Source organism: Pristis pectinata, chromosome 10, assembly GCF_009764475.1.
Source record: "Pristis pectinata isolate sPriPec2 chromosome 10, sPriPec2.1.pri, whole genome shotgun sequence".
Taxonomy (NCBI): Eukaryota; Metazoa; Chordata; class Chondrichthyes; order Rhinopristiformes; family Pristidae; genus Pristis; species Pristis pectinata.
The window spans coordinates 72,392,214-72,419,898 of record NC_067414.1 but is presented as its reverse complement, the minus strand read 5'-3'; the positions used below and the strand labels follow the sequence as shown (position 1 = coordinate 72,419,898).

Genomic DNA, 27,685 nt, shown 5'->3' with positions numbered 1-27,685 from the left:
AGATTCGCTGCTTCAAGAAAAAGAAGTTTCTCCATCCTTCCCCATAACCAAGGTCCTCAGTACCGCGTACCTTTCTAGCACATGTTTTATGCATCTTCTCTAAAGCATTGGCATTAGTATATATAGGACCTGAAAATGTAGGTTGGAGGAAAACCAACACATAACAAAACCAACAACCACTTTACACCTGGACCACCACATAGGGACCTCGATGTCAATGAAGGTTGAGCCCGCGGGACACGGCTGGTCTTAGAGCGCATGCGCCGTTTGTCACGGTGCCGCCTTCTGGGCATGCGCGCCACCATTTCGTCGTTAGCGGCGGAGGAGGAGAGACGGGATTGTTGTCGAAGCAGCCGCCCGGTGACTGGTGGGCGGCGGAGCCGGGGCCCCGGCTTCCAGGTGGGCAAGGGTCCTGGGTGATCACTGAACCGAGGTTGGTTCGGTCCTCTCGGTTTCCGGCGCCTGAGGAGTTGTCACCGGCCGGAGAGAGGGGAGGAAGGTCCCCGGGGAAGGAGATTTCGGGCAGATGATGGCGACGCCCGGCCACAGTGAGTCTTGGAACTGAGCGCTGGGTCCTCCCTCGCTTGTTGCTGCTTGGGGTTGGGAGTATTTACGTGTGTGAAGCCTGTGCAGGGAGGGTGTCTGCTAGTCCTAGCTTAGGCCCCGGCGGCACGGTTTCCCCAGGGTGCTGGTTAGTTTTAACCTGGCACAATTGCCCAAACCTGTTCCTTTGATCCTGTTGGCATTTCCCATGTGCACTTGTCTGCAACACTCCTGGGAAGCTTACGTTCGCTGCACATTGTTTACTCCACCGTGAAATTAATTTCCGGCCCAGAGCACCAAAAGTCAAAATGCTTGAACTCGGAAATTGGAATGATCAGTTTAAAAAAAAGCAAAGTTAACGTTTCATATAGGGGTGGTGGGGAATGCTGGAGAAACTCAAAGGGTCAGGCAGCATCTCTAAAGAGAAATAAAGGGTCATTGACCTGAAATATTAACTTTGTTTCTTTCTCCACACGTGCTGAGTATCTCCAGCATTTTCCGTTTTCATATAACATTTCATATCAATTTTCTTTTGTGAGAACTGGAAAACATTAGCAGCAGTCTGCCAACAGTAACTTGTCAATGATTTGAATAACAAAGGAAAATAAATAGGTTTGTGAATTGGGAAGGAAACTGAATTGTAGAGGTGTATTCAATGTATGGTCTAGCATGTTTGGGTATTGGTTTTGTTTGAATCTTTGAGTTTTGTCACCCAGGGAGTCTGTTGGTATTGGTTTATTATTGTCACTTGTACTGAGGTACAGTGAAAAACTTGTCTTGCATACCAATCTTACAGTGAGTTTCACATAGAACTCTTGCCTTGGATTTTGCAGGGAAGTATCAAGAGTTCTATGTGAAACTACTGGTGTTTCTCTACTTAAGTACTGTAAGTTCAGAATTTCCACTTATGTACATCTGAATTACACCTGCTCTTCAACATTCTCCTGACCACTGCAACATTCCATGGTATATAGCAGTGGAGTGTAGTTGCAGCAATGCATCTGAAAAAACATGCACAAACCTAGAGAGCAACAGTTGTGAGGGACCAAGGTTAGCATTAAACAATTTACAATTTTTTGAATCAATTGATTTAATTAAACACTTTGCATTTTGGACAGTTTGCAACTTAGACTGTTGGCTTCAGCAGCCCCAGATGCATGTGTGAATGCCTGACGTGTTTACAGCATTTTGTGATTTTTTTTTCCCCATTAGTTATTTTCCATTGTAAAGTTCCAAACTGGGTTCCTTTCAGTGCAGTTACTGGTCCCAAAGTCATTAGCCCAGATTTTCTTGAGAAATGCTGGTAGTTCTGCATGGAATGATAGCTTTTGCATCTGGCCCCATATCACCTTGGCTAATCTTTTTTGTAACTTATCCAAACTATTCTCAAGTCCTTTCACCTGTCGTCCTTATGTTTATCAACCCATATGGGACCCCGATTAATTGTGGCATAATTCTGAAGTTTTTATCCTTTTAAATTCCACTATGACCCCATAGCCTCCTAAAATCCCTGGTCTCAAGTTTTGGTGTCTTTTCTACCCTGATTTTAATAGCTTCATCTTGGGAGGCATATGTGCTTAGCCTGAAACTCTGGAATTTTCTCCTATAACTCTGCACCAAAATTACCTCCTTATGACCAAATTGTATAAACTGTATAATGATATTATTAAAACAAAACTTTCAATTTAACAACTTAATTCCAAAATACTAGTTTATTTCTTATAGTGTCTTTTTTTGGAATGAATATCCCTTACCATAGGAACTATCAATGTTGTTATTTTCTATTTAACACAACAGAAGTGTTACTAGGAGTAGACATAGACTCAAAGGGCAAAATGGTTGTCTTTTGTGCTTAATAGTTCCATGAAAATATCCCAGAGAGCTTCACAGGAGTGTTATTGAACAAAATTTGATGCAGATCCACATGAAGAAAATTAGAGCAGGTGACCTAAAGCTCTGTCAAAGAAAAGTTCTAAAGAGTAAAGGAGAAAAGTTAGAGAGACAAAGATTGCTGGAACTGGGATGAGGAATTTCAGCACTTAGCATATTGGCAGTTGAAGGCATGGCAATCAGCAAGGGAGCAGTGAAATTATGGGTAGGCAGAGAATTTGCAGAATACGCTGGAGCAGAGTACTGAGTGATGGATTGGTGAGTCTACTAAGTAACTAACTGAAATTATCATGTTGCTTAACAGGAGCCAGCTTGGGTTCACATGCAGAGGGGTCCTGAATGAATGGGACTTGATACAGGTTGGGACATGGACAGCAGTGTTTTGGCTAGGTTCATGTTTTTGGAGAGTACAATGAGGGGGCCAGGAAAACATTAGAACAGTCAAGTTTAAAATTAACGCAAGCATGGAGAAGAGCTTTCAGCATGAGGTGTATAATAAAATTATAGATGTGGAAGTCATCAGTGATACATGGATATTTGCTTCAAAGATTACGGAAGTGTTTCAGACAATTGCCTGATGGAGTTGGTGACAAGGAGCATAGATTATGGCAGGCACTAAGGATGATGGCTTTGGTCTTCCCAGTAGTCAGTTTCAGGAAGTTTCTGCCTATCCAGTACTGGACATCAGACATTACTCTTTTTGATTTCTTAAGAATGCAGTAAAGCCTGTTTCATTTTCATTAAATTTTATTTCAGTACTATTTCTAGTACTTTAATTTCAAAAACTGTTTCCATGCTGTATCTCTCTCACTCTCCTTTTCAAAAAAAAAATCTGAATGTTAGTTTCTTCTTTTGGTAACAGTAAGAAAGCCACGTTTTGATGTGTCGTTAGTACGTCTAACTCAGCAATTTATGGAACTTGTAAGGAAGACTTCTGATGGAGTTCTTGACATTAACGATGTGGCAAGGATGCTTGGAGTACGAAAGAGAAGGGTTTATGATATCACCAATGTACTGGCTGGCATTCACCTTGTGAGAAAAAAATCCAAAAACTTAATTGAATGGATGTAAGTTACTTTTCATAATAGACTATTCTTTATATAAAGTTCAACTATTCAGCAAATCTGCCTCTTTTTCAGTTCCTCTCCATTGAGAAAATGGGCTCTAAGGCAATCCCTGATTTTTGTTTCTGGAACTAGACTTGGCTGGAAATTGATGTTTGTTTTACTTTGAAATGAATATATTGGCTCAGATTCTATATTTATAATGATAGCAAAATTATGTGCAGTTGGCATCATTAGACCATGAAACTGACAGCATCTCTTAGAGTGCATACTTATGCAGCTAAAAGCAGAAATTCAGTACTTGCTGTCAGTGATTCATTGCATCAATCACAGCATGATTGCAGTCTTCAATGGTATAATCAGTGATCTGAAGAGAACTTTAATTCGGAACAAATTTAACTAAAAAAAATTATATTGAATAAGTATTTTTAATTGGAATACTAAGCCATAATTATTGTTTAACAATTTCTCTGGCCCTAAAAGCAACTAATGTTATGTATATTGTCATTCTTCGAATATTTTAAAATTCTGTCTTTTTAAAATGTTTATATCAGATTCTATCTTAACCTTCATTCCTGTAAAAATGTTTAAAAGTGTTTTCTTAGAACTGAGATGAAGGGAAGGGAATTCCAGTTATAGGAATGGTTATTGCATTTCACAAATGTTACTTACTGCTTCCTGTCAAGGTTTAATATTGCGTAGATGTTACTGCAAGCAGACGTCATTATCTCATGTTGCAAATAGAAACAAACATTGTGTTCCCATCAGCAAAGTTCACATTTGTTATCATGTGGAAAAGGTCATTAACAAAGTAGCTAAGATGGTTGTCCTGAGGAGTTCCTACAGTGATGTCCTGTGTGTGAGATCTTGAGCAGTCATAATCATCTTGTGTTATTGAACAATGAATAGCACATTTTCCCCCAGTTATTTACTACAGTGTTAATAAGGCTTGCTCTTTAGTCACCTTTTGACAAAGGCTATAATGAGGTCTTGGGCTGAGCTGTCATAGGACCCAAACTCTCAAGATCACAAGACAAAGGAGCAGAAGTAGGCCATTCGGCCCATCGAGTCTGCTCCATGAGCTAAACTGATACTATTCCTATCTAGCCCCAATTTCCGGCCTGATCCCCATATCCCTTGATACCTTGACTAAATAGATACCTATCAATCTCCTCCTTAAATGCTCCCAATGATTAGGCTTCCACAGCTGTACGTGGAAAAGAATTCCATAATATCACTACCCTCTGGCTAAAGAAATTTCTGCTCATTTCTGTTTTAAACTGGTACCCTCTCATTCTAAGATTGTGCCCTCTAGTCCTGGACTCACCCACCAGGGGAAACAGCTTAACCACATCTACTCTGTCCAGTCCTTTACACATCCTAAATGTTTCTATAAGGTCCCCTTTCATTCTTCTGTACTCCAATGAATACAGTCTAAGAGCCAACAAACGCTCATCATAAGTAAGCCCTTTCATTCTGGGAATCATCCTCGTAAATCTTTTCTGAACTCGCTCCAACATCAGTACATCCTTCCTAAGATAAGGGGCCCAGAACTGCGCACAGTACTCCAAATGAGGCCTCACCAGTGCCCCATAGAGCCTCATCAACACTTCCTTACTTTTATACTTTATACCTCTCGAAATGAATGCTAACATAGCATTCTCTTTCTTTACTGCCGATCCGACCTGGTGGTTAACCTTTAGGGTATCCTGCACGAGTACCCCCAAGTCCCTTTCTACTTCTGTACTTTGAATTTTCTCCCCATCGGTATAATAATCTGCCCATTTATTCCTTCTTCCAAAGTGTACAACGGCACATTTCTCAACATTGGGCAAAAAATGGCAGATGAGATTCATTCTCCTAAACTATCTAAGTCTTTCTGCAACCTTCTTATTTCTTCAATACTCCCTACTCCTCCACCTATCTTGGTGTCGACTGCAAACTTAGCCACAAAACCATTTACTCCATAATCCAAATCATTAATGTACAAAGAAGTGGCCCCAACACTGACCCCTGCGGAACACCACTAGCAACCGGTAGCCAACCAGAACAGGATCCCTTTATTCCCACCCTTTGCTTTCTGCCTACCAGCCAATGCTCCACCCATTCCAATATCCTACCTGTAATTCCATGAGCTCTCATCTTATTAATCAGCCTTTTGTGCGGCAACTTGTTGAAGGCCTTTTGAATGTCTAAATACACAACATCCACAGCCTCTCCCTTATCCACCCTACCTAAGTTTTCCTCAAAATAAAAACACCAATAGGTTGGTCAGGCAGGATCTTCCCTTCACGAAACCATGCTGGCTTGGGCCTATCTTGCCTTGCACCTCTAGGTATTCCATAACCTCATCCTTGAGGATCGATTCCAATAACTTTCCCACCACTGATGTCAGACTAATAGATCTGTAATTTCCTTTATGCTGCCCCCCACCCTTCTTATACAGCGGAACTACATTTGCGACCTTGCAGTCCTCCGGAACCATGCCGGAGTCTATTGATTCCTGGAAAATTATCACCAATGCCTCCGCAATCTCTGAAGCCACCTCCTTCAGAACCTGGGGGTGCACCTCATCCAGTCCGGGAGAGCTATCTGTCTTTAGTCCACTTAGCTTCCCAGCACCTCCTCTCTAGTAATCTTAACTGAATTCAGTTCTATCCCCTGAGACCCCTGACTATCCGGTATATTGCTGATGTCCTCCACAGCGAAGACCAATGCAAAATACTCATTTAGTTCCTCTGCCATCTCTCTGATATCCATTATAATCTCTCCTGCACAATTTTCAATTGGTCCTATATCAACCCATGTCTCTCTTTTACTCTTCATATATTTTAAAAAAAACTCTTGGTATCTTTTTGAATGTTATCTGCCAACTTCCTTTTATAATTCATCTTTTCTTTCCTAATGACCTTCTTAGTTTCTTTCTGTAAGTTTTTAAAAGTTTCCCAGTCTTCTGTTTTCCCACTAATTTTTGCTTCCTTGTATGCCCTCCCTTTTGTTTTTATTTTAGCCTTCACCTCTCTCGTTATCCACATTTGTGCCATTTTTCCATTCATAACCTTTTTTCTTGGAATATATCTATCCTGCATTTTCCTTATTTCTTGTAGAAATTCCATCCGTTTCTGCTCTGCCATCCCTCCAACTAGCTTACTTTTCCAATCAATTTGGGCCAGTTCCTCTCTCGTGCCACTGTAATTTCCTTTGTTCCACTGAAATATTGACACATCTGATATCAGCTTCTCCTTTTCAAATTTGAAATTGAACTCAATCATATTGTGATCGCTAGTTCCTAATGGTTCCTTTACCTTTAGTTCCCTAATCACCTCTGGTTCGTTACACAGCACCCAATCCAAAACAGCTGAGCCCCTGGTGGGCTTATCAACAAGTTGCTCCAAAAACCCATCCCGTAGACGCTCCACAAACTCGCTGTCCTGAGATCCACTGCCTTCCTGGCTTTCCCAATCCACCTTCATGTTAAAATCCCCCATAATTATCTTAACGTTGTCTCTCTGACATGCTTTTCCTATTTCTAGCTGTAACTTATAGTCCACATCCCAGCTGCTGTTAGGGGGCCTATATATCACTGCTATTATTGTCCTTTTACCCTTGCCATTTCTTAGCTCCAGCCATAAGGATTCCACTTCTTCTGACCCTATGTCCCTTCTCTTTATTGATTTTATATCATTACTAAGCATCAGGGCCACACCACCCCCTCTGCCTACCTGCCTAACTTTCCTATACACTGTGTACCCCTGGACATTTAGTTCCCACTCACAGCCTTCCATAAGCCATGACTCGGTGATTGCAGCAATGTCATATTATTTAATCTGTAGCTGTGCCACTAGGTCATCCACCTTATTTCTAATGCTGCGCGTTTAAATATAGTACATTTAGACCCAGTATCTGCTGCCAATTTTGCTGTATTTCTATTGTTCAGCAAATTATCCTGTCTTTTCACCTGCCTGTCCTTCTTTCCATCTTCACTGCACACTGTCTTGGACTTGTTCCTATGTACCTCTTCCTCTATCCTAACATCCTGGTTTCCTTCTCCCCGGCTATATTAAACATTCCCGCCAGGATATTGGACCTCTTGGAATTCAGGTGTAACCCATCCTTTGTGAATAGGTCATACCTCTCCCAAAATAGGTCCCAATGATCCAAGAATTTGAAGCCTTGCCCCCTGCACCAGTCACTCAGCCACACATTCATCTGCCAGATCTTTCTATTCTTACTTCCGTTAGCACGTGGCACAGGTAGTAATCCTGAGATTACTACCCTGGAGGTCCTGCTTCTCAACCTTCTTCCTAGCTCCTTGTAATCTTCCTTCAGGACCTCCTCAAGTAAGCATTAGTGACCAAGCTTTTGCTCAGAGTAGTTAAATTGCCTTCCAGATGACTGTTCTATTGTTCCAGAAATCTTTTCCACTTTGTCAGTTGTATATCACTGTTGAAGCTGAACAGAACAGCGAGCTCTGAAGTACATCTTAGAACTATAATCAGGATATTTTCAAGGCCCAAAGGGTTTGCCATATCCATATTGTAATGTCTTAATATTGCAGTAAGTGAGCCCAATAGGCTGATAAATGGCTTCTTTAATGGAGATTGAGGTGGTATCTCGAGATGAATCTTGCACTAAACACAATCAGCTGAAGATGTTTCTGAACAGTTCAGCTTTGTCTTTTGCACTCAGGTGCTATGTTTTGTTACTAAAATTGGGTATGATGTAGGATTTATTTGTTTAACTGGCCTCCACAGTTCATGACTGGATGTAACTGGACTGCAGAAATGTAATCTGATCCCAAGGTTACATTATTTGGTTTCTTAGCCAAGTGAGCACAAAATTTGCCCAGCTTTTGGTTTTACTCCACCTCAACTCATTGTTTGCAATTCTGAAATATTATTTTTCTTTTAACGATTCGTGAATTTAATGCTTCTGGCATCCTAGTAACAAATGCAAGCAATATCAAAAAGGGTTCATGTTTTTGCTAACTGAATGTAGGTTTGAGTTGTATCATTTTGAGAACCAATGCAATTGACTTAATTTTTTTAAAATCAAGAAACTTGGCTTACTGTCTGAACAAATTCAGTTACTAACATGGCAGAGATGCTTTATTTAAATAAAAAATATGAGGCCACGAGTTTAGTTCTAGATGGGTTTGCAAAAATGGTATTACCTAGTGGGTGTTTAATGAAATGTTAGTACTTTTTTTTGTACTCCCAAGTAGGCACCGTCTTGCTCCAGAGCGTTAATGGACTAAGTAATTTACCTTGAATGGTAATTAATCTCTATGTAAAATAATTGATTCACTTAAGTAACAATTTTCATTCTACAGTTTGAATTATTATGAGTATATTTTTCTGTGATTTCATTTTGTATATTCTGCAAGATCCATTCATTTGTGTTTATCTGTCACATCTTTAAGATGTTTGAGTAACCTTGGAAATAAATGCATCTTTTTTTTAATGCTATCCACTTCCTTGGTTATCACACTCTTCTGCCCATGTTCAGACAAAGAATTTGTTAACTGTGTTTCATGGCTTTGGAAGGCGCATAACTCTTTATGGCCTGTGATTAGTTTTCCTGTTGGGAAAATCCAGAAATAAAAATTATGGCAACACAAATAAATAAGTTGTATGCAACCTTTTATACTAATTGCTTTCTTTTTTAAACAAAAGAGGCAAACTGTGGTGGATTACAACTTGTTTCTAATTTTCTTTTAGAGGCAAAAATCCACAAGAAAGACTGGGATATGATGCTCAGTCTCGAAAACTGAAAAAAGAACTTGCAGACCTAACGACAGTAGAGGATTCTTTAGATGAATTAATCAAAGACTGTGCTCATCAGTTATACAAGTTAACAGAAGACAAAGAAAATGCAAGATATCTTTTTGTTATTATGGAAGTTACAGATATATGTCTGCTTTTAATTTTAAAAACTTTTGATCTTTTTTGAACAGTGCTTTACTACAGAATCTTTTGTGAGATTGCAAATGAGGAAAATGATCCTGCCAGTTTAACTGTGGTCTTTGCCATACTGTAAGATGTGAGCCTTCACTTTAAATCCTGTGCAATACCAAAGATGTTAGCAGAAGGTGTGATTGACTTTTTTTAAACAGCGGTTGTTTTGCTGTTGGTTTAGAGTCTCTGTCAATCTGTGCAGAGGAGAATCTTATGGAAGCACCTGGTTCATTCCAGTAATTGCTGTGGATTCACCAAGACAACTGAGCAGAAGAAAGCATATCCTGAATGTCTGATAACATGATGAGAAAATGACTACAATAATAGTGTGAGACCAGAACTTGATTTGTCCTTGATTTAGGTTGCAGAATATCTGGAAAGAATTGGGTGAGGAAGAAATTGTCATATTGATGGGTGAATTTCATTTTTTTTTAAAAGCTTTGTGTGTATAACTAATAATCCTGTTCACATTAGCAATCACTATATTTGTAGTTGGTCTTTGTGGTACAAGAGAGAGGTTCAGGGAGCCAGTGTTTACCCCTAGTCCCACCAGTAGAAAAAAACTGATACAGCTACTTGTGTGGCTTTTGGAACTTGTATTATAGCCTTTTGGAGATGCAGATGGATGGGGCGAATCAGGATTGCAATAGTAGTGGTGTTTCTAGATTGACTGTTAGTAGATCTTGTCCTGCCCTAGTCACGATGTCTGACATACTGTTTAAAGACTGTGTGAAGTAGATAATACAATTGCCTTAATAGATTTAAAGTATTATTCAGGGAAGCAGTATTGTAATACATGTCAGAGAGGCACTGAGTTAATTGCTGGTTAGGTGGTTAGATGTGCACCACAGGATTTGGTTTAATATCCCTGCTGATGTTTATGTGATCAAAGTTTCTCAAATGATTGTATTGAAAGTAAATGTCACAGCAATGAACGTTTGGGATATGGAAACCATCATGTTGATAGGCTTGAAATGCTTGTAATGTTAGAGTGAAGGGAAATTGAGTGCAGTAAATGAAGCTTCATTGGAAGTATTTCAGGCTGACGATATTTCATTTCTACACAAGTGTTATTAAGGGATATTTGATGTCCATGGGTGCACAGCACAAAATAAGGCCATTTGGCCCAACCACCCCATGCTGGCATTTATGTTTCTCCTCAAACCTCCATCTGGTTCTCTACATGTAAATCTGTTGGTATCAAGTGGGAACTCTGTATCCATTCTGTCTAAAGTTTTCATAGTTGTAAATGAGTTTATTAGGTCACCCTGTAGCTGCCTTTTCTCTAGAAAATGGAGGCATCCTGTTAGAGCTGGAGATGATGATGTCCAGAAGATTCTTCAAAAGTCAAGAATGAAGTGCAAATCTCAGTTACAGCTGTTTTATTAGATGTTCATCAAAGTATAGGTCAGACAAGGTCAGTCTGTACCAGCAAGCATAGCAAGTAAAACGAAGTAACAGAAGAACTTGGCTGCATGCTCTCCCTTTATATTGCAAAACTGGTCTAAACTGGTTAGATAAGGGAACATGTGAAAGGTACTGTCTGAGACACACTTCAGTTTTAAGACAAAGAAACTACAGAAGTGTAGAGTCAAATATACTAGAAGTTACTAAAGGTTTACAGACAAACAGGTGATTATACAAACATATAAGCAAGCCTAAAGAAAGCTTAAACTACAAAAAACAAGAAAAACAACAATCTGGACCCTAATCCAACACTCCTTTTCTGCTATGTATATTGTTGGTATCATTCTTGCAAATCTTCTCTACAAGCTTTCCGGTGCCATTAAATTCATTTCATAATTGGTACCCAGAACTGAATGCATTATTGTGTGGTCTAACAAGGTTCAGCACAATGTCCAAATGCAAAAGACTGCATTTGCTGGGGATATGAAATAAAGACCAATACTGAACATACTAGACAGGTCAGGGAGTATTTGTGGAGAGAGATATAGACTTAACATTTCAAGCTGATCTTTTATTGGAATCAAGAAAAGTTAGAAATATGATCTAAGTTCAGAGAAAGGAGTGAGAGGCAGAGAGAACAGAAGAGAGAGTCTGTGATGGTGTAAAAACCATGAGAGATTGAATGACACGGGTATTGATGCCATCTAAAAGGTATTAAAGGAATGTCTGGAAGAGGTGTAAATATGGTGAGACAATTAAAAACTGAAGTATTAAAAGAGGGGAGAGAAAAATTAGTGCCAGAAATGTGAGGCACAATACTGGAATGACAGGTTATCTAAAATTGCTGAATTCAGTTCAAGTCCTGAAACTAATGTGCCAAGTGGGGAGGTGAAGTGCACATTCCTCAAGCTTATTTTGAGCTTCATTTGAATAGCATAGCTGGCTAACAATAGAAATTAGAAGGGGAGTGGGATGAGAATTATAGTAATAAGCAACAGGAAACAGGTATTCTGCAAGGCATCACCCAGTCAGCATTTGATTTCCCACACTGTGGAACAGGCCCCATCATGAGAACTAAATACTAAATTAAGGTAAGTACAAGGCAATCAATTGGAAGGATTGTTTGGGTCCCTGCAGATCAGTTAGACGGGGTAAAAGGACAGGTCTTGCATTTCCTATGGTTTCATGGAAAGCACTGTGAGGAGGGGAGTGGGTATTTCCAACACTTTCTGAATTTTTTTTCAGATAGCTTGCCTACATTTTAAAAATTTTCTCTCTCCTAGTAATAAACTGTAGAGATTAATTTGTGTTTTATATGGCCCTGCTAACATGTTGCCAACTTTTAGAGATTGGCATAGTTGTACTCCAGATCCCTTTGTTTCCCCACACTTGCACCTTCCAAAAGGACTTCCCTATTTCCCTGCTAAACCACTCCACCTCTCATTTATTTGTGTCAAGCATTTTGCAATTATTTGCCCATTCTGCAAGGTCATTAATGGCCTGTAATTTGTTGCATTCGTCTTCAGTATTAACTATCTCCCTCCCATATTTAGAATCAGCTACAGACTTGAAAATTGTTTGATTCCAAAGTTTGTTAAACTTGCAGATGACCACTACTATCCTCCACTTTGTACTGTAAATAGCTACCCTATGCTCTTTATTTAGCTGCTTTACCTTGAATTTGAATTTTCTGACTTTTATTGGTCTATTGTCAAAGTTCTTATGAAAATCTAGATAAATTGCATCTCCCGTATTTCCATTGTCAACTCCCTGCACTCAATACAGTTAGCAACCAAAATTTTCCCTTTTGAAATGCATGCTGACAATTATTATACTTTTGATTTCTACGCAATTCCATTTTTGCCTTCTCTGCCGCAAATACACAACCTATATTTTGAGATGTTGAGTTGGAATTTGGAGAATGGTTAGAAGGGGCAATTAAAATCAAGTTTGGATGGGTAGATTTTGATGAGGCCTTTTCACAGTGAAGAGAGTTGAAGCAAGGTTGGAGGGCTATGCCAAAGGAATTCCTAAATGCTGAATTGGCATGATGCTTTACATCCCTGCATTGCTTTATTCAATGGCTGCACAAGGGGTAATGGCTTTGACTGAAAGTCTGTGCTGATGTTGCTGCAGAGTTGTCCTTCCTTGGATGAATGGAGGATCTGAACTGGGTGGAGTGAGTCCATGAGGGAATTTGTAAATAAGGAACATGTTAGTAAGATCTTTTCTACTCATTAGTCATGTTTTTAAGTCCTAAATGTTACAGCTCACTCCTGAAATAGTTCAGTAACTGTATCCATGGAACAAACTGGTGACAAAACCAGCGAACTCTGTTAAGAAGCACAGGAATCTGGGGCCACAGTGTATTAAAGGGGGTGCAGGAACCTGCACCTAGCGAGCCTGTTGCTGAACCATCGGGATTTCCAAACAACAATTGGACTGCAGATTATCAGATTATCTGGTCTGATTAATATTATTCACCTGAAATTTTGGAAGTTTTACAAATGTACATTCGTGTACTAATCAGAAAAAAATAGAGTATCGTTGAAGATTTCTGTTTTCCATAAATTGTAATTAGGTTTAATCTTAACAAAGAAATACACTAGCGTATGTAACTTACAAGGACATACACAGCCTTCAAGCCTTCAAAGAACAGATTGTAATCGCAATCAAAGCTCCCCAAGAAACCAAGCTGGAAGTACCCATTCCTAAAGAGGTAAGATGATTTTGACATTTTCAGTTTCCACCACATCTGTAGGTTTGGAGTTATCTGAATACAGTTGTAATTAATGTTGATTTAGCATTTTTGAAATGGAGTATTTCTGCCTCCCTTTGTGTAACTTGTCAGCTAGTGTTGGGAGCAGACAACAATTTAGATTTGAATTATGCCTTTAACATGGCAAAATACCCCCAAAGCATTCAACAGAAGCAATATCAATACAGTTTGTCTGTTTAGCCTGGGAAGAAGAGATCAGATCAGATGACCAAAAGTTGAGTCAAACTAGTAAGTTTTAAGGAGCTTCTTGGAGTAAGAAGGAAAAGGAAGAGAAGTTTAAGAAAAGAATTCCAGAGCTTAGGGTTCAGACCTCTGATTTTAATCAACTATCAGGAAGCTTGAATTAGAAGAGTGCAGAGATTGTAAAAATGTACTACTGACAGAGGTTACAGGTGAGGCCATGGAAGGATGTGTCAAAGTTAAAGTTGAGTTTATTGTCATGTGCAGAAGTACATGTATGCACAGGTGCAATGAAAAACTTACAGCAGCATCAGATATGCAACATTCACAAGAAAAACAATGTTTAATTTATACAAAGTTATACATAAAAACACAATTAGAACAAAAAAAGAGTCCATTGTAGTGCAAAGTGGTCACAGTGTTGCTATACTGAGGTAGTGAGTAGGGTTGTGCGGGACTGAGTTGAAAACAACACTGACGATTTTAAAACTGAGGCAATGTCAACATGGTCCGGTGAGGGTCAGCAAGCACAGAATTGGTTAATGAGACTTGGGGGGAATTAATAAGCGGGTAGAAAAGTTTTAGATGATTACAAGTTTAAAGAAACTTGTGAGATGGGAGGTCAGTCAGAAGAACATTAAAATAGTTAAGACTACTAATGTACTTTTCAAGTGTATGGAAATGTGTGACCCAGAGAGCAGCCATGGGAATTTAAACAAAATATCATTTAACTGACTGTAGAAATCAATAACTAACTCTTGCATTCAAATGCATTGCAGTAATGTTTCATCCTTTGTGGATAGTTTTGTCCTCTGGGCCCGCACAAACATGCATTTCATTTAAAAAGTCCAAAGATTAATATCAGCTACTCTTTTGAAATTGGAATTTGGTTATATTAGTGTTGTTACTGGAGACCCAAAGTAGCATTATGCAAAATAGCAACCATCCCCTCCCCTACAACCAGTTCAAAATAACGACGAGAAGGCATACTTTAAAAGTTTGTAAAGTTGAAAAATGTTTAATGGACTTGGAAAGCAGCCGGTATACACCAATGAAATTCAAAAGTGAAGTCACTTAAAGTATTTTTTTAAAATCTGGTTACCATTGTTGGTGGTCTGGGCACTCATTAAAATTGTTTGTTTATTTATTATTAAAATTGCACCATCACCTTTAAGTTACTGATATTTTTTTTAAAAAAGAATAAGTAATTGTATTCTGATTTGATGGATTATGAAACATTTTGCATTTGAGGCTGTGACTATGCAAATACATTGAGCTGAAATTGAACTATAATTTCATTTTCAAAAGCCCGTGCAGTTTGCATCTAAATTGCCAAGCAGACTTGATCTTTGTATTTCTATACGATATTTGCATTTTATTTTCTCTCAGAATTCAAAACAAAAACTTTCTCATTTGTATAGGAAACAATCCAAGTTTATATAAAGAGTACTGAAGGACCAATTGATGTCTTTGTGTGTGAGATGCAGGAAGAACATTGTCCTCCTAAAAAGTGCACAGATGACACATCCAGCAAGAATAAAAATATCTCTTCAACAGATGAGGCAGTGACATTACCACCCGATAAAGGTGAAGCTGCTTATTTGTGACAAGATTGAATAAACATTTTTGTTCTTAGTAATCTTGCTGAAAAATATTTTAGGTGCTAAATCGTTTAAGAACTTGAATAAACCATAATTCATTCTAATAGCCAACAGTTGGGTGTCAGCTGCAGGGGCTTCAGCATGTCCTGGACTTTGCAAGTACACAATCAGATGCAGAAATCTGAGACGTGTTGAAAGTCAGATGTAGGTATATCTGATTGTGTGCGCTTTGTCATGAAACTTGCTATTGAGCCCAGCAGTGACTTTGCGAAGAGAAGGTCAGGATGCACATTTCATCTAGCCAGCCTTGTGTTGGAGTTTGCTAGTCTGTGAATAGTTGCCCAATTCGCTTGAATCCTTGGGCAAAGTGTTTTACCTTTTTTAGTCATTTGTTTGCATTTTAATATTTTTAATTATAATTTTTATTTACATTATGTAAATTGATGTGAGAGTTTTTAATCCATCTGACTATCAGACACTTAGCTTAAGAGATTGACAGCTTGAATACTCTTCATATTTCTAGATGTATTATGTAAATTAATAAATGAAGGGCAGAATGGATTTGTGCTTGGCTAACATGATTGAAACTTTTTTGAGGTAACAGCAAAGCTATCTGTGTATGTGGACTTAAAAGAGATGAGGTAAAGGGTCATGCAATGGGTTTTTCAGCAAAATTGAGCCCATGGAGCAAAAAAGGACTGTGACAATACGCATGGAAAATTAGCTGAAGGACTGGAACAGAGTGGTGATGAATGTTGTTTACCAGGCTGGAGAAATATATACAGCGGTATTTCCCAAAGTCGGTATTGAAACCGCTGTATTTCTTCACACCATTGGATTAACGGTGCACAATTTCAAAGTTTACAGCTAATCACAAAACCTAAAGCTAAATATTAAGGAGTATGGTGAAAGGCCTCCCTCTGGTCTTCATGCCAGCATGTATCTCTCTGTATGCTGCATTAAGTTCTTGCTGCTGCCCCTGTGAAAGAGGACATAGGTGGGTAGAATGGGGAGACACGGAAGTATAAAGAGATACATTCTGGCAGAAGTAACATGGTGGCAATATAATGTAAAACCAAAAGTTCTAAAGTGGTTGCCAGCATAGAGGTAAGTAGGGATAACCCTATTGTGGAACATTGGTGGAAGCTTTGTGAGCAAGCAGTTTGATTAAAGGTGATTGGCAGAAGAACTAAAAGCAATATTGAAAACTGCTTTTACACAGTGAGTAGTTAGCATCCTGGAATGCATTGTTCTACAGGGTGAAAGCAGGTTCAACTGTAGCTTTCAGAAAGGAATTAGATAATACATGAAGGGGGAAAAATGCGGTATTATTGGGAAGGAGTTGGGGAATAATTAGAATGTTGATATAAAATCTGGGGTGGGCTTGATCAGCCAAATGGCCACCTCTGCCTTTCTTTGATTAATGACCTGATTTTTCAGTCATAATTTTTACTTGTTGATGCCTGTCCTGTTTTGTTTCCTGTAGGAGCTTATAATATAGTCTTCTGTTTTCTGTATTAAGTAGATGTTCTAATGTCATTCTTTCCATTTTGTAATTCTTTGGTTGTTATTTTGAGTTTTTAAGTTTAAGCTCTGTTTTGAGTATTATATTTTTAGGATAGTTTTATCAAAACATCACCAGAATTATTGTACATTTTAATATTAAAGTTGACGTGGTGACTGGTTTCTCAATTTTACCTGTAATTTACAAGACTGTTGGGAATCATGTGGTTCCCACTTTCCTCTTGTTTATTTTTTTGTTTGGATACTTCCAAATTTTTAAAGCAATTACAAAATTTGAAGAATATTTTGTTAATATTTATTGGGTTAAAAAGTGAGTAACTGTTAGTAATCAATTTTGATAGTGAAGTAAGAAGAAATATTTTTCATCTTTGAACTTTGCATATTATTCTAAGTTATTAACTTAACTGTCCAGGATTGTCTTTTGTCCTTCAAGAAATAGCCCCTTGGATGTTTCATCAAACATAGCAGGAAGACCCAAGCATTGGACAATAATTTTATTTTATTTGTAACATGTTAGTTATATTTTTTTAAAAAAATTTGAAGCTGGAATAACTAGCTGGGTGATGCTTTGTGGGATGGGAAATTATGTGAAGAAAACTCCAGGAAGAGCATCTTCAATTACTAGGAGTTTGAAGGGCTGCTGATGGTTTTCTCCCCCTCAGCTTTCACAGTTGATAATCAGTTCCTCCTTTTCCAATTTTTTTTATTAATTTTCAAATTAATAAACTTAACAGTAGTAATTATACACATGATACAAAGATCAGGGTTACAATAATAACAGTTAACGTATACAGACACAGAGTAAAATGCGTAATCTAAACCACCCAATCTCTTGATAATTGACCATGAAAAAGATTTAAAAAGAAATTTTTTTTATATGAAAAAAAACAAAACCAAAAAAAAGAACAATAACAAACCAAGTAGTAGTAGTAAATAAAAACTAACCAAAAACTAAACACAAATTGGGCTGTCGTATTTCGTCGGTCAAAAGCATTATTATGTCATTAACTCCGCTCCTCTATATTCAAATAGAAAGTTATTGAAAAAGATTGGGAAAAGGTCAGCTTACATCATATGAAAATGCTGAATAAATGGGCTCCAAGTTTCTTCAAATTTAACTGAAGGCTCAATAGTACCACTCCTAATTTTTTCTAAGCTTAAACATGTTATAGTTTGGAATGTAGTAAGGGGTTTAGGATCTTTGCATTTAAATAGAATGGATCTCCTGGCTATTGATGTAACAAATGCAATCATACGACAAGCTGAGGCAGATAAATGGCCGGGATCCATCATAGGTAACCCAAAAATTGCAGTAATAGGATGAGGTTGTAACTCGATACTCAATACCTCTGAAATAATATCAAAAATGTCTTTCCAATATTTTTCCAAAAGAGGGCAGGACCAGAACATGTGTCAGGGAAGCCACCTCCGAACTATATCTGTCAGGGAAAGGGTTTATATGGTGATTAAAAACGGGCTAACTTGTCCTTGGACATATGGGTCCTATGAACCACCTTAAACTGTATCAAAGAGTGTCTAGCACACATTGAAGAGGTATTAACTAATTGGAGAATTTTCTTCCATGTCTCCATAGGTAAAAATATCTGAATTTCTCTTTCCCATTCATTCTTAATTTTATCAGATATCCCTAAACGTATTTTCATAATCAGAAAAATTATTGCTATCAATTGTTTAACATGATCAATTAAGGGTAAAAAGTTAACTTTGAATAAGTCCTTGTGCTTCTTGGTAATTTCAACACCCAAATAAGTAAAATAATCAGTCACTAATCTAAATGGTAATTGCCTATAAATTGGGGCATTTGGTGCACATCAGATAACTGCTTTGCAGAACAGTCTGCAAGCCTAATCCTGAGTTACCAGTCACTTTTAATTCCCCATCTCACCCGCACTCTGATCTCTCTGTCATTATCCTCGTACACTTCTCCAACAACGCCCAGCATAAATTCAAGGAACAAACTCCCATCTTTGGACTGAGTATATTACTGCCCTCTTGAGCAGCTTTTCTGGACAATTCTGGTGAAAGGTCATCAACCTGTGACATTGGGCAGTGTCTGTGAGAGAAAAGAAGAGTCAATTTGCTGGCTATTTCCAGCTTTTTTTGTTTTATTTCAGATTGCTATCATCTGCGGTCCTTTCCATCTCACTATTCCAGCATTTGTTTTCTTTCCCTCTGTCTTCATCCATTTCCTTCTATTTCCTTCTGTTATCAAGCCTTCACTCTCCCTCAGTCACCACCACCGTTCCTTGTGTCGTTCAGTCTCTCTCGAGCTCAGACATTCCCATTCTACTCTCAGATTTTTTTAAACTTCAAAAATATACTTTATTCATAATATATACAGTAAAAACAATTGGTACTTGTCTTTCTTTATATTCATTATGCCATCATTTTTCTCTTACAATGGGACAATGCCACTTGTTTCCTCAAACGACGCACCCATGAAGCTTTTAAGAGGTTGTTGCACAAGATGCAGCCCATCGGTGTCCAATGGCAGCAGGACCCCAGACTGCGGTCCTTCCATACAAAGCTTTTGTGATAGCTGCACTGGGCTTCAGTGCGTCCCTCAGCGCGTACTCCTGCACCCTGGAATGTGCCAGCTGACAGCATTTGCTCGCTAGTCCCTCCAAACCAGATCCCCAGCACCTTCAGATAATCAGACCTGACAGTGAAGGGAACAGAGGACTGTTCTGGCCAGTTGCCAAAGAGCATGACCTCACTCTTGCTGCAATCGACTCTGCCCCTGGTAACAAACTGGTAACAGATGCTGACCAATCTGCAGTGAGTCCATGGGTCTAAGCAGAAGGTGATGACATTGTTCATGTACAGAGTGGCTTTGATTTGAGTGCCCCCACTGCTTGGCATTGTCACTCCTCCTATGGCCATGTCCTTCCTGATGGATTTGGCAAAAAGCTCGATACAACTCACAAACAAGACAGGAGTGGGCAGCCTTGCCTGACTCCAGATTTAACGGGGAAGCTTTCTGTTTCCTGCCCATTAATTTGGACTGCTTGACTGATGTCTGTATAGAGCAGTTGAATCCAATTCCTGATTCCTTTCCCAAAGCCCATTTTGGAGAGCATGTCCACTATGTATATGTGCAATATCCTGTCAAAGGCCATCTCCTGATCGAAGCTGACCAGGCTAGTGACCACTCTGTCCCGCCCATTGGCAATAGTATCCCTGAGCGGTGCAACAGTGTCAGAGATCTTCCTGCTGGGTACAGCACAGGTCTGGCCTGGGTTTCACCTCCCCCAGAGCAGACAAGATTGAAGATTTTTTTATTTCAAAAATGTATTTTATTCATAAAATATATGGAAATACAATACAGTCAGTACATGTTCCTCTTTACATTTGTTGTGCTATCAAATCAATACTTTCTGTTCACAATGCTTCAATGCCTCTTGATTCCATCACTATTGAAAGAGTCATTGCAAGAACATATCCCAGGAACATTATGTTTGGTTTCCTCACTCTCCCACTCCAACAGTCCAGGGCCAATATATAACAAAGCCAAACCAAGATGACAGATTTCAGATTGCTGAAGTATGCATTACACTATTTTGAAATTAGCCAATTATAAATTCACGTTTATTGTCTTGTAACTTTTTCAGGTGAAGTAATTCTTCTGTTTGCAAATAATGTCTTCTCCCATTGTGTCTGATTAGTCATTGCAATTGTAGGAAATCACAATACACTACAGTAAAGACTGGCCCAGAAGTATTTGAGAAAGGTTGATTATTCAGCTTGGAACTGCAATTACTCTTTCAATAGTGATGCGTTAATTACCAAACAACTGGTGGTGACTGCATAAATGACAGTCCATGTAAGTTGCGGCCAGAAGTGATGGAGATTATCACCAATGCCGTAGAATCATGGAACAGTACAGCACAATACAGGCCCTTCGGCCCACAATGTTATGCCAACCTTTAAACCTCGCCTAAGACTATCTAACCCCTTCCCACATATCCCTCTATTTTAAATTCCTCCATATGCTTATCTAGTAATCTCTTGAATTTGACCAATGTACCTGCCTCCACCACCGCCCCAGGCAGTGCATTCCATGCCCCAACCACTCTCTGGGTAAAAAAACCTCCCTCTGCTATCTCCCTTGAACTTCCCACCCATTATTTTAAAGCCATGCCCTCTTGTATTGAGCATTGGTGCCCTGGGAAAGAGGTGCTGGCTGTCCACTCAATCTATTCCTCTTAATATTTTGTACACCTCTTATCGTGTCTCCTCTCATACTCCTCCTCTCCAAAGAGTGAAGCCCTATCTCCCTTAGTCTCTCCTCATAATGCATACTCTCTAAACCAGCCAGCATCCTGGTAAATCTCCTCTGCACCCTCTCCAACACCTCCACATCCTTCCTATAATGAGGCGACCAGAACTGGACACGGTACTCTTAAGTATGGTCTAACCAGAGTTTTGTAGAGCTGCATCATTACCTCACGGCTCTTAAACTCAATCCCACGACTAATGAATGCTAACATCCCAGAAGCTTTCTAATTTAGGTAAAATAGTCATCTTAACAGCATTGATTCGACCAATCAATGATAGGGACAATGGGGACCATTTAGTAAGCAATTGTTTAACATGATTAATTAAGGGTAAAAAGTTAACTTTAAATAAGTCCTTATATTTCTTTGTAATTTTAACTCCCAAATAAGTAAAATAATCAGTCACTAATCTGAATGGTGATTGCCTATAGATTGGAACTTGCATATTTCATGGGAAAAGCTCACTCTTATTAAGATTTAATTTATAGCCAGGAAAACCACTAAACTGAGTAAGTAGTGATAATATTGCAGGAATGGATTTCTCAGGATTAGAAATATAAAGTAACAGGTCATCTGCATATAATGATACCTTATGCATCCCATCTCCACGAATAATGCCAAATACGTTGGAAGAGTGACGAAGGGCAATTGCCAAGGGTTCCAAGGCAATATCAAATAGTAAAGGACTTAGAGGGCAGCCCTGTCTAGTGCCTCAAGAAAGCCTGAAAAAGGGGAAGATAATCAGTTCCTCGTCAGAGGTTTTTAACCTGTGGTCTGCTGACCCCCAGGGGTTCGCAGCGGGTCGCCAGGGGATCCGCGAGCAAGCCAAGAAAAAAATTGAAAAGCGACCTGTTATAAAGACGTAGCTTACTTGCTTGCTCCAGTTTTCCACTATTCAGAAAATCGGCCATATCTATTCTATCTGTTATAGGCGACAATCTTAGTGTTCCCTTCTGGTAAGCTGCCGCTTAATATTTGATTTGTGTAATCAGTAGTGTTCACTACTCACTACTATTCTGTTGTGCACTGTAGAGTTAGCGAGACTAAGTGACGTTGGTGTGCCTTAATAATATTGCTTGCTTACCTTGCATTTACTCTGCAGTGACGTCACTGTTAAACAAAAAGTGCACAAGCGTGTAAATTTTAGATTAGTTTTCATAATTTTGCTTATCAGTAATAGTAATTAAACTGTCCAGCGTGTATTGCTGAGTATGGAGAAATTTCTGAAGAGAAAAGCTGACCAGAAACCAGAAGATTCTGATGACGAAGGGGATAAGGGTGACCGAAAGAGAAAACAACGCAAGTACGATCCAGAATACATTTCATATGGCTTCATCGCAGTGGGGACAAATGCGGACCAACCTCTCTGTGTTGTGTGTTTGCACCGTCCAACAATGCAATGAAACCAGCGAAATTGAAGCGCCATTTAACAACAGTGCATCCAGATATTGTCAGTAAGCCGAAAGAATATTTTGAGCAGCAAAAGGAGCTGTACCTCAAGCAGAAAGACAAAATAACAGCCTGCGCCGCTGTAAATGAGAAGGCTCTTCGCGCATCATATTTGGTAGCATTAGGAGTAGCACATTCCAGAAAGCCTCTCACAATTGGAGAAGAGCTTATACTGCCTGCAGCAGTAGATATGTGTGAAGTTGTACCAGAAAAAGAATCCAGTCAAAAACTGAAAGCCATTCCACTGTCTGATAACACATTAAGCAGAAGAATTGGCGAAATGGCAGAAGATATACAGAGCCAGCTGATAGCTCGTCTTCAGCAAGTCAGATTTGTGATTCAGCTCAATGAAAGTACTGATGTTGCCAGTGCTGCGCAGTTGTTGGTTTATGTTCGATATTGCTGGGAAGGAGAGGCTTTGGAAGACTGTTTTGCAAGTTGCTTCCAGGGTGTACAACCAGTGAAGAACTTTTCCGTGTGCTTGACACTTTTTTTGCACAATCGGCATTGGTGTGGACACAGTGTATTGGAGTATGCATGGATGGTGCTGCCACAATGATGGGACGGAAGTCAGGTCTAGTCGCATGAGTGAAAGAAGTAGCTCCACATGTAGCAGAAACCCACTACATGATTCACCATGAGGCTTTGGCTACAAAGGATATGGATGAAAATCTTGCAGATGTGTTTTCCACATGCATTAAAAATGTTAACTTTATCAAAGCAAGGCCGCTCATTCATCGTTTGTTTGAAAACATATGCCGTGAAATGGAAGCCGAGCATAAGCATTTGTTGCTGCATACAGAAGTCAGATGGCTGTCACAAGGCCACGTTGTGCAGCACGTATATGAATTGCGAGATAAACTCATTTTTCTAAATGAGCATAATGGATCATTGGCACAGTTCTTGACAGATGAGACGTGGGTTGCCAGATTAGCTTATCTTGCAGATATTTTCAACATTTTGAACAGCTTAAATCTATCATTGCAAGGACCTGGTTCAAATGTTCTGGAAAACGCATGACAAAATCAATGCCTTCTAGAAAAAACTCCCGTATCTGGAAGGGAAGATGCGAGCAAAGCGCCTATGATATGTTTCCGTTGCTGGCTGACTTTCTGACAGTGAACGAGACTAAGACAGAGGCCATTGCGAGCACCGTTTTGAACCATATTCAACAGCTGTCACATTATTTCCATGAGTATTTCGGCGATGATGACACGAGCATGTTTGATTGGATTCGAAATCCGTTTGAATGCATACTTACTGATTTAACTAGACGTGAACAAGAAGAATTGGCTGAACTGTCATCTGACAGGACTTTGCACTTGCAGTTCAACCGAATGTCACTGTTGTCGTTCTGGATAGCATGTTCCCAGGAGTATCCACTGCTGTCCGGCAAAGCCGTCAATGTTCTGTTACCATTTGCAACCACTTGTGCGAAATAGCATTTTCTGCAGCCACTGCCATGAAAACCAAATACAGGTCAAGACTGAATATTGAGGATGACGTACGCGTATGTTTATCGCACATACCACCACGTTTGGACAAACTCTGCAGTGCAAAACAGGCACAACCTTCACATTGAACTGAACACTGAAAGACACCGCTGGTAATTATCAGTGATTGAAATAGTCACTATTTCAATAGGGCCTATGTGCAGTAATTTAAGTGTTGTATGCATGAATTATCGATTGTTTGATTTTGTGGGCTTTGGGGGTCCATCATCTAACAAGGACATGTTCTGGGGGGGGTGGGGGGGGGGGTCGCAGCATGAAAAAGGTTGAAAACCACTGCCTCAAGTGACACTTGTTCATATAGTGAACATAATTTGAAAACTCAACAGACAATTGTGCAGCTTAGTGATATCACTGCCAATTTTATAGTTTATGTAAATATATTTTTAATGTTTGGGCTGGTATTGCCTTTTAGCATATTTGATCTCATCTGGAAGACCATCTCGCACTCAGATGCTGTAGTAGTTCTGGCTGTAGGGCTTGAATGCAATCTTCTTGCTCAAAGTGCTGCCAAATAAGCAAAGCTTACCTTGAGTGAGGTACTGAAGGATCATTGATTCAACCACTTGATATTAAAGTGGTAAAGGATAGGAAAATTGAGAAAGGGTTGATGCCCAAAAACCCTAAATTATTAAATCATGTAAATTACAGGTGTCTACATAGAATCTTCATGGTTATTTTTAGGTTTTAATTTTTTTTATTTTGTTTCAGAGGAAAGACTTCCAGAATGATGTATATAGTAATGTAGTACTGGGACTATCAAGTAACTTGTACTAAAGACCAGAACATTTTCCATTGTTGATCACTGATCCAACTACCTGCAGAAGAGCCAGAAGAAAAGGAATGGTGTCCTGTGAGGCCATGCACTCTGCATGTCTTGACAAATTATGTACAAGCAGTTGCAATCCACTCTGATTGTATGTTACCAAGAAATACCAAATGATTTTCCACAAAGAAAAATATCATCGTGTCATTTGGCAGTGACTTGGTAGATCAGTTCAGGTGTAGTTTTGGAAAAGCGTGAATTGCCAATTTAAGATTAGCTTTTGTAAATATTTTAATGGTTGAAAATGCATCATGAAAATGTCAATAAATTTGCAGAATATTACCTGTGAATGTATATAGTAAAATTGTTTTTATTTGCTGTAACATCTTCAGGGTGAACATTTGATTTAAAAGTTGATGCCTCAAAAACATTTTTTCACGACTGTATACAGGAAGTGTTATCCCATATAATCTATTAACTGCAGACAGTTTGTTACACGGTAAAATTTGCGTCCCATTCATTCAAGGATTAAAAGTAGAATGCTTGAAGAACTTGGCGAGTCAAGCAACATGTATGGAAATAAAAGGTGTAAGAAGGCATTTCAGCTCGAGTCAAGACCCTGCATCAGTCCTCGTATAGGGTCTCATCTCAAAATGTCAACTTGCATTTTTTTTGTCCCCACAGATGCTGCTTCACCTACTGAATTCTTCCAGCATTTTTTTTTGTTCCAAATTCCAGCATCTGTTGTCACTTTTGTCTTCATTCCAGGATTAGTTTGTTTTAAACCCCAAATTAAATCTGTTTTCATCCCACCCCCACACACCGACAAACCAGTGATAACTCTACTGCAAAAGAAATTTTTTCAATCACTATTACAGTTTTAAAAGTTTTTATTAAAATACATTAAAGCTTTCACCTACTATGGAAGTCTTAAAAGTTATTGTAATAACTTTGTATCTCCATATAAAAAAAATGATATTGAAATGCTTTTCTCAGAAATATTTATCCTGTATTTGTCCAACATTGCCAAAACATCATCTTCGAATGTTGTTACTAAATAAATTTTCCTTGGAAGGTTAATTGGTGCTTACATTAAACCACCATGTTTCTACACGCATTTTATTCAAACACTAAGGATCAACGTTCAAGCATTATGTAATTCAGCATTGGCTACGACCACTTCCAGGCCGTGTTTTGGGACAATGGCATGCTTTTACATTGACTGGTGAAATGTTGCCTTTTCTTCACTCCAGCCATTTCTGGTTGAAGTCTGAAGTGTAGTAATCATTTCTAATGGACTTTCATTTAACCACCACAACCAGCGTCAGTGTAATATAGTTTGATCAGACTATGTCACATCTGTACATTTTTTTTCTAATATGTGATTTTGTATGTTTAAGCTGTCATGAGTAACAAGGGGGAATCAGATAAGATTATCTTAATATGTGTATTATACTTTCTATCCCATTTGACATAGGAATGGGAGGATCCCCACCCTTGCTTTTGATTTTTACCCATAGAGAAAACAGAATTTTTAAAGTTTTAGTTACAGCGTGGTAACAGGGCCTTCCGGCCCAACGAGTCCGTGCCGCCTATTTTAAACCCCAAATTAACCTACCCATACGTCTTTGAAATGTGGGAGGAAACCGGAGCACCCGGTGGAAACCCACGCAGACATGGGAGAATGTACAAACTCCTTACAGACAGCGACGGGAATCGAGCACCGATCACTGGCGCTGTAATAGCGTCGCACTAACCGCTACGCTACCGTGCCGCAAATCATGACATAATCATTATGACACAAATCATTTCAATCTTCTCCACACTAATTTATTAATACTTTCTCCTTCACTGATGAAAGTATTGTGTTACTCGATTGCTAATTGAGAATTGTGATTTGTTTCTTGATGAGATGAATTGTGAAAGGATAAACATTGTGGTTCTATCTCAGCAGCCTTTACATTGTAACACTATCTTTTATTTATACTGTGTTGTCTTTTGCAGATATTAAATTGTGTTGTGATTATAAATGACAGAATTGCTCCTCAGATTACAGAAGGTGAAGTTACAATGATCCACATAAAACCTCAACATATATTTTTGTCTAATGTTTTACACCTTATTCCTTAAATTTAACTAGTTGCAGGTTAATTTACCTAAGTGCGTTCATTTTTGGATTTGAAGTTGTTACCCATCTGCTGTTAGCTGAAGCAGTTATAATTTAATACCTTTTGATGTCCACTTGTGTGCTATGTGAATATGATTAGTGTGTTTTTTAAATTTCTCCGCTATAATAAAATCATGAACTTGGTATCTGGAATTTTTGTGTGGTGTGACTTTATTCGGGATTTAAGAGAAAATAACAGCTATATCTGGGAATGAAATCCATTTCAGATGCATCAGGATAGTTCCATTATGTAGAAAGATTGAGGCACCTGCATGTCCATTTTTCTAAGGGGGGGGGGGAAGATTGATATAAAGCCTTGGGAGGGGTGATGACGTGAATATCCAAATTATGGGTCATTTCACAATGGAGGTTTCTGCTGAAATACTAAAACAATGATTCCCTGACACTAAGTTGCTGTTTTCTGGATCTATAAGCTTAATAATGTGATCATTAAAACAACTTTCTTCCTAAGTCTAATATTAAATGAGCTACTTTCAATATTTTCTGTTTCCTGCTTTTTGGAATCTCTTTGGATTTATTACACAGACA

The 27,685-nt window shown here is 38.8% G+C and overlaps 1 protein-coding gene across 1 annotated transcript; it reads left to right on the top strand.

The window, feature by feature from the left end:
- Positions 1–304: 304 nt before the first annotated feature.
- Positions 305–27,281, top strand: e2f6 (E2F transcription factor 6). Its single transcript, XM_052024738.1, has 6 exons — positions 305–548; positions 3,296–3,500; positions 9,218–9,377; positions 13,467–13,580; positions 15,242–15,407; positions 24,915–27,281. Exons 1-6 carry the CDS (start codon positions 527–529, stop codon positions 24,932–24,934), a joined length of 687 nt encoding a protein of 228 aa, XP_051880698.1. The 5' UTR covers positions 305–526; the 3' UTR covers positions 24,935–27,281.
- Positions 27,282–27,685: the final 404 nt, after the last annotated feature.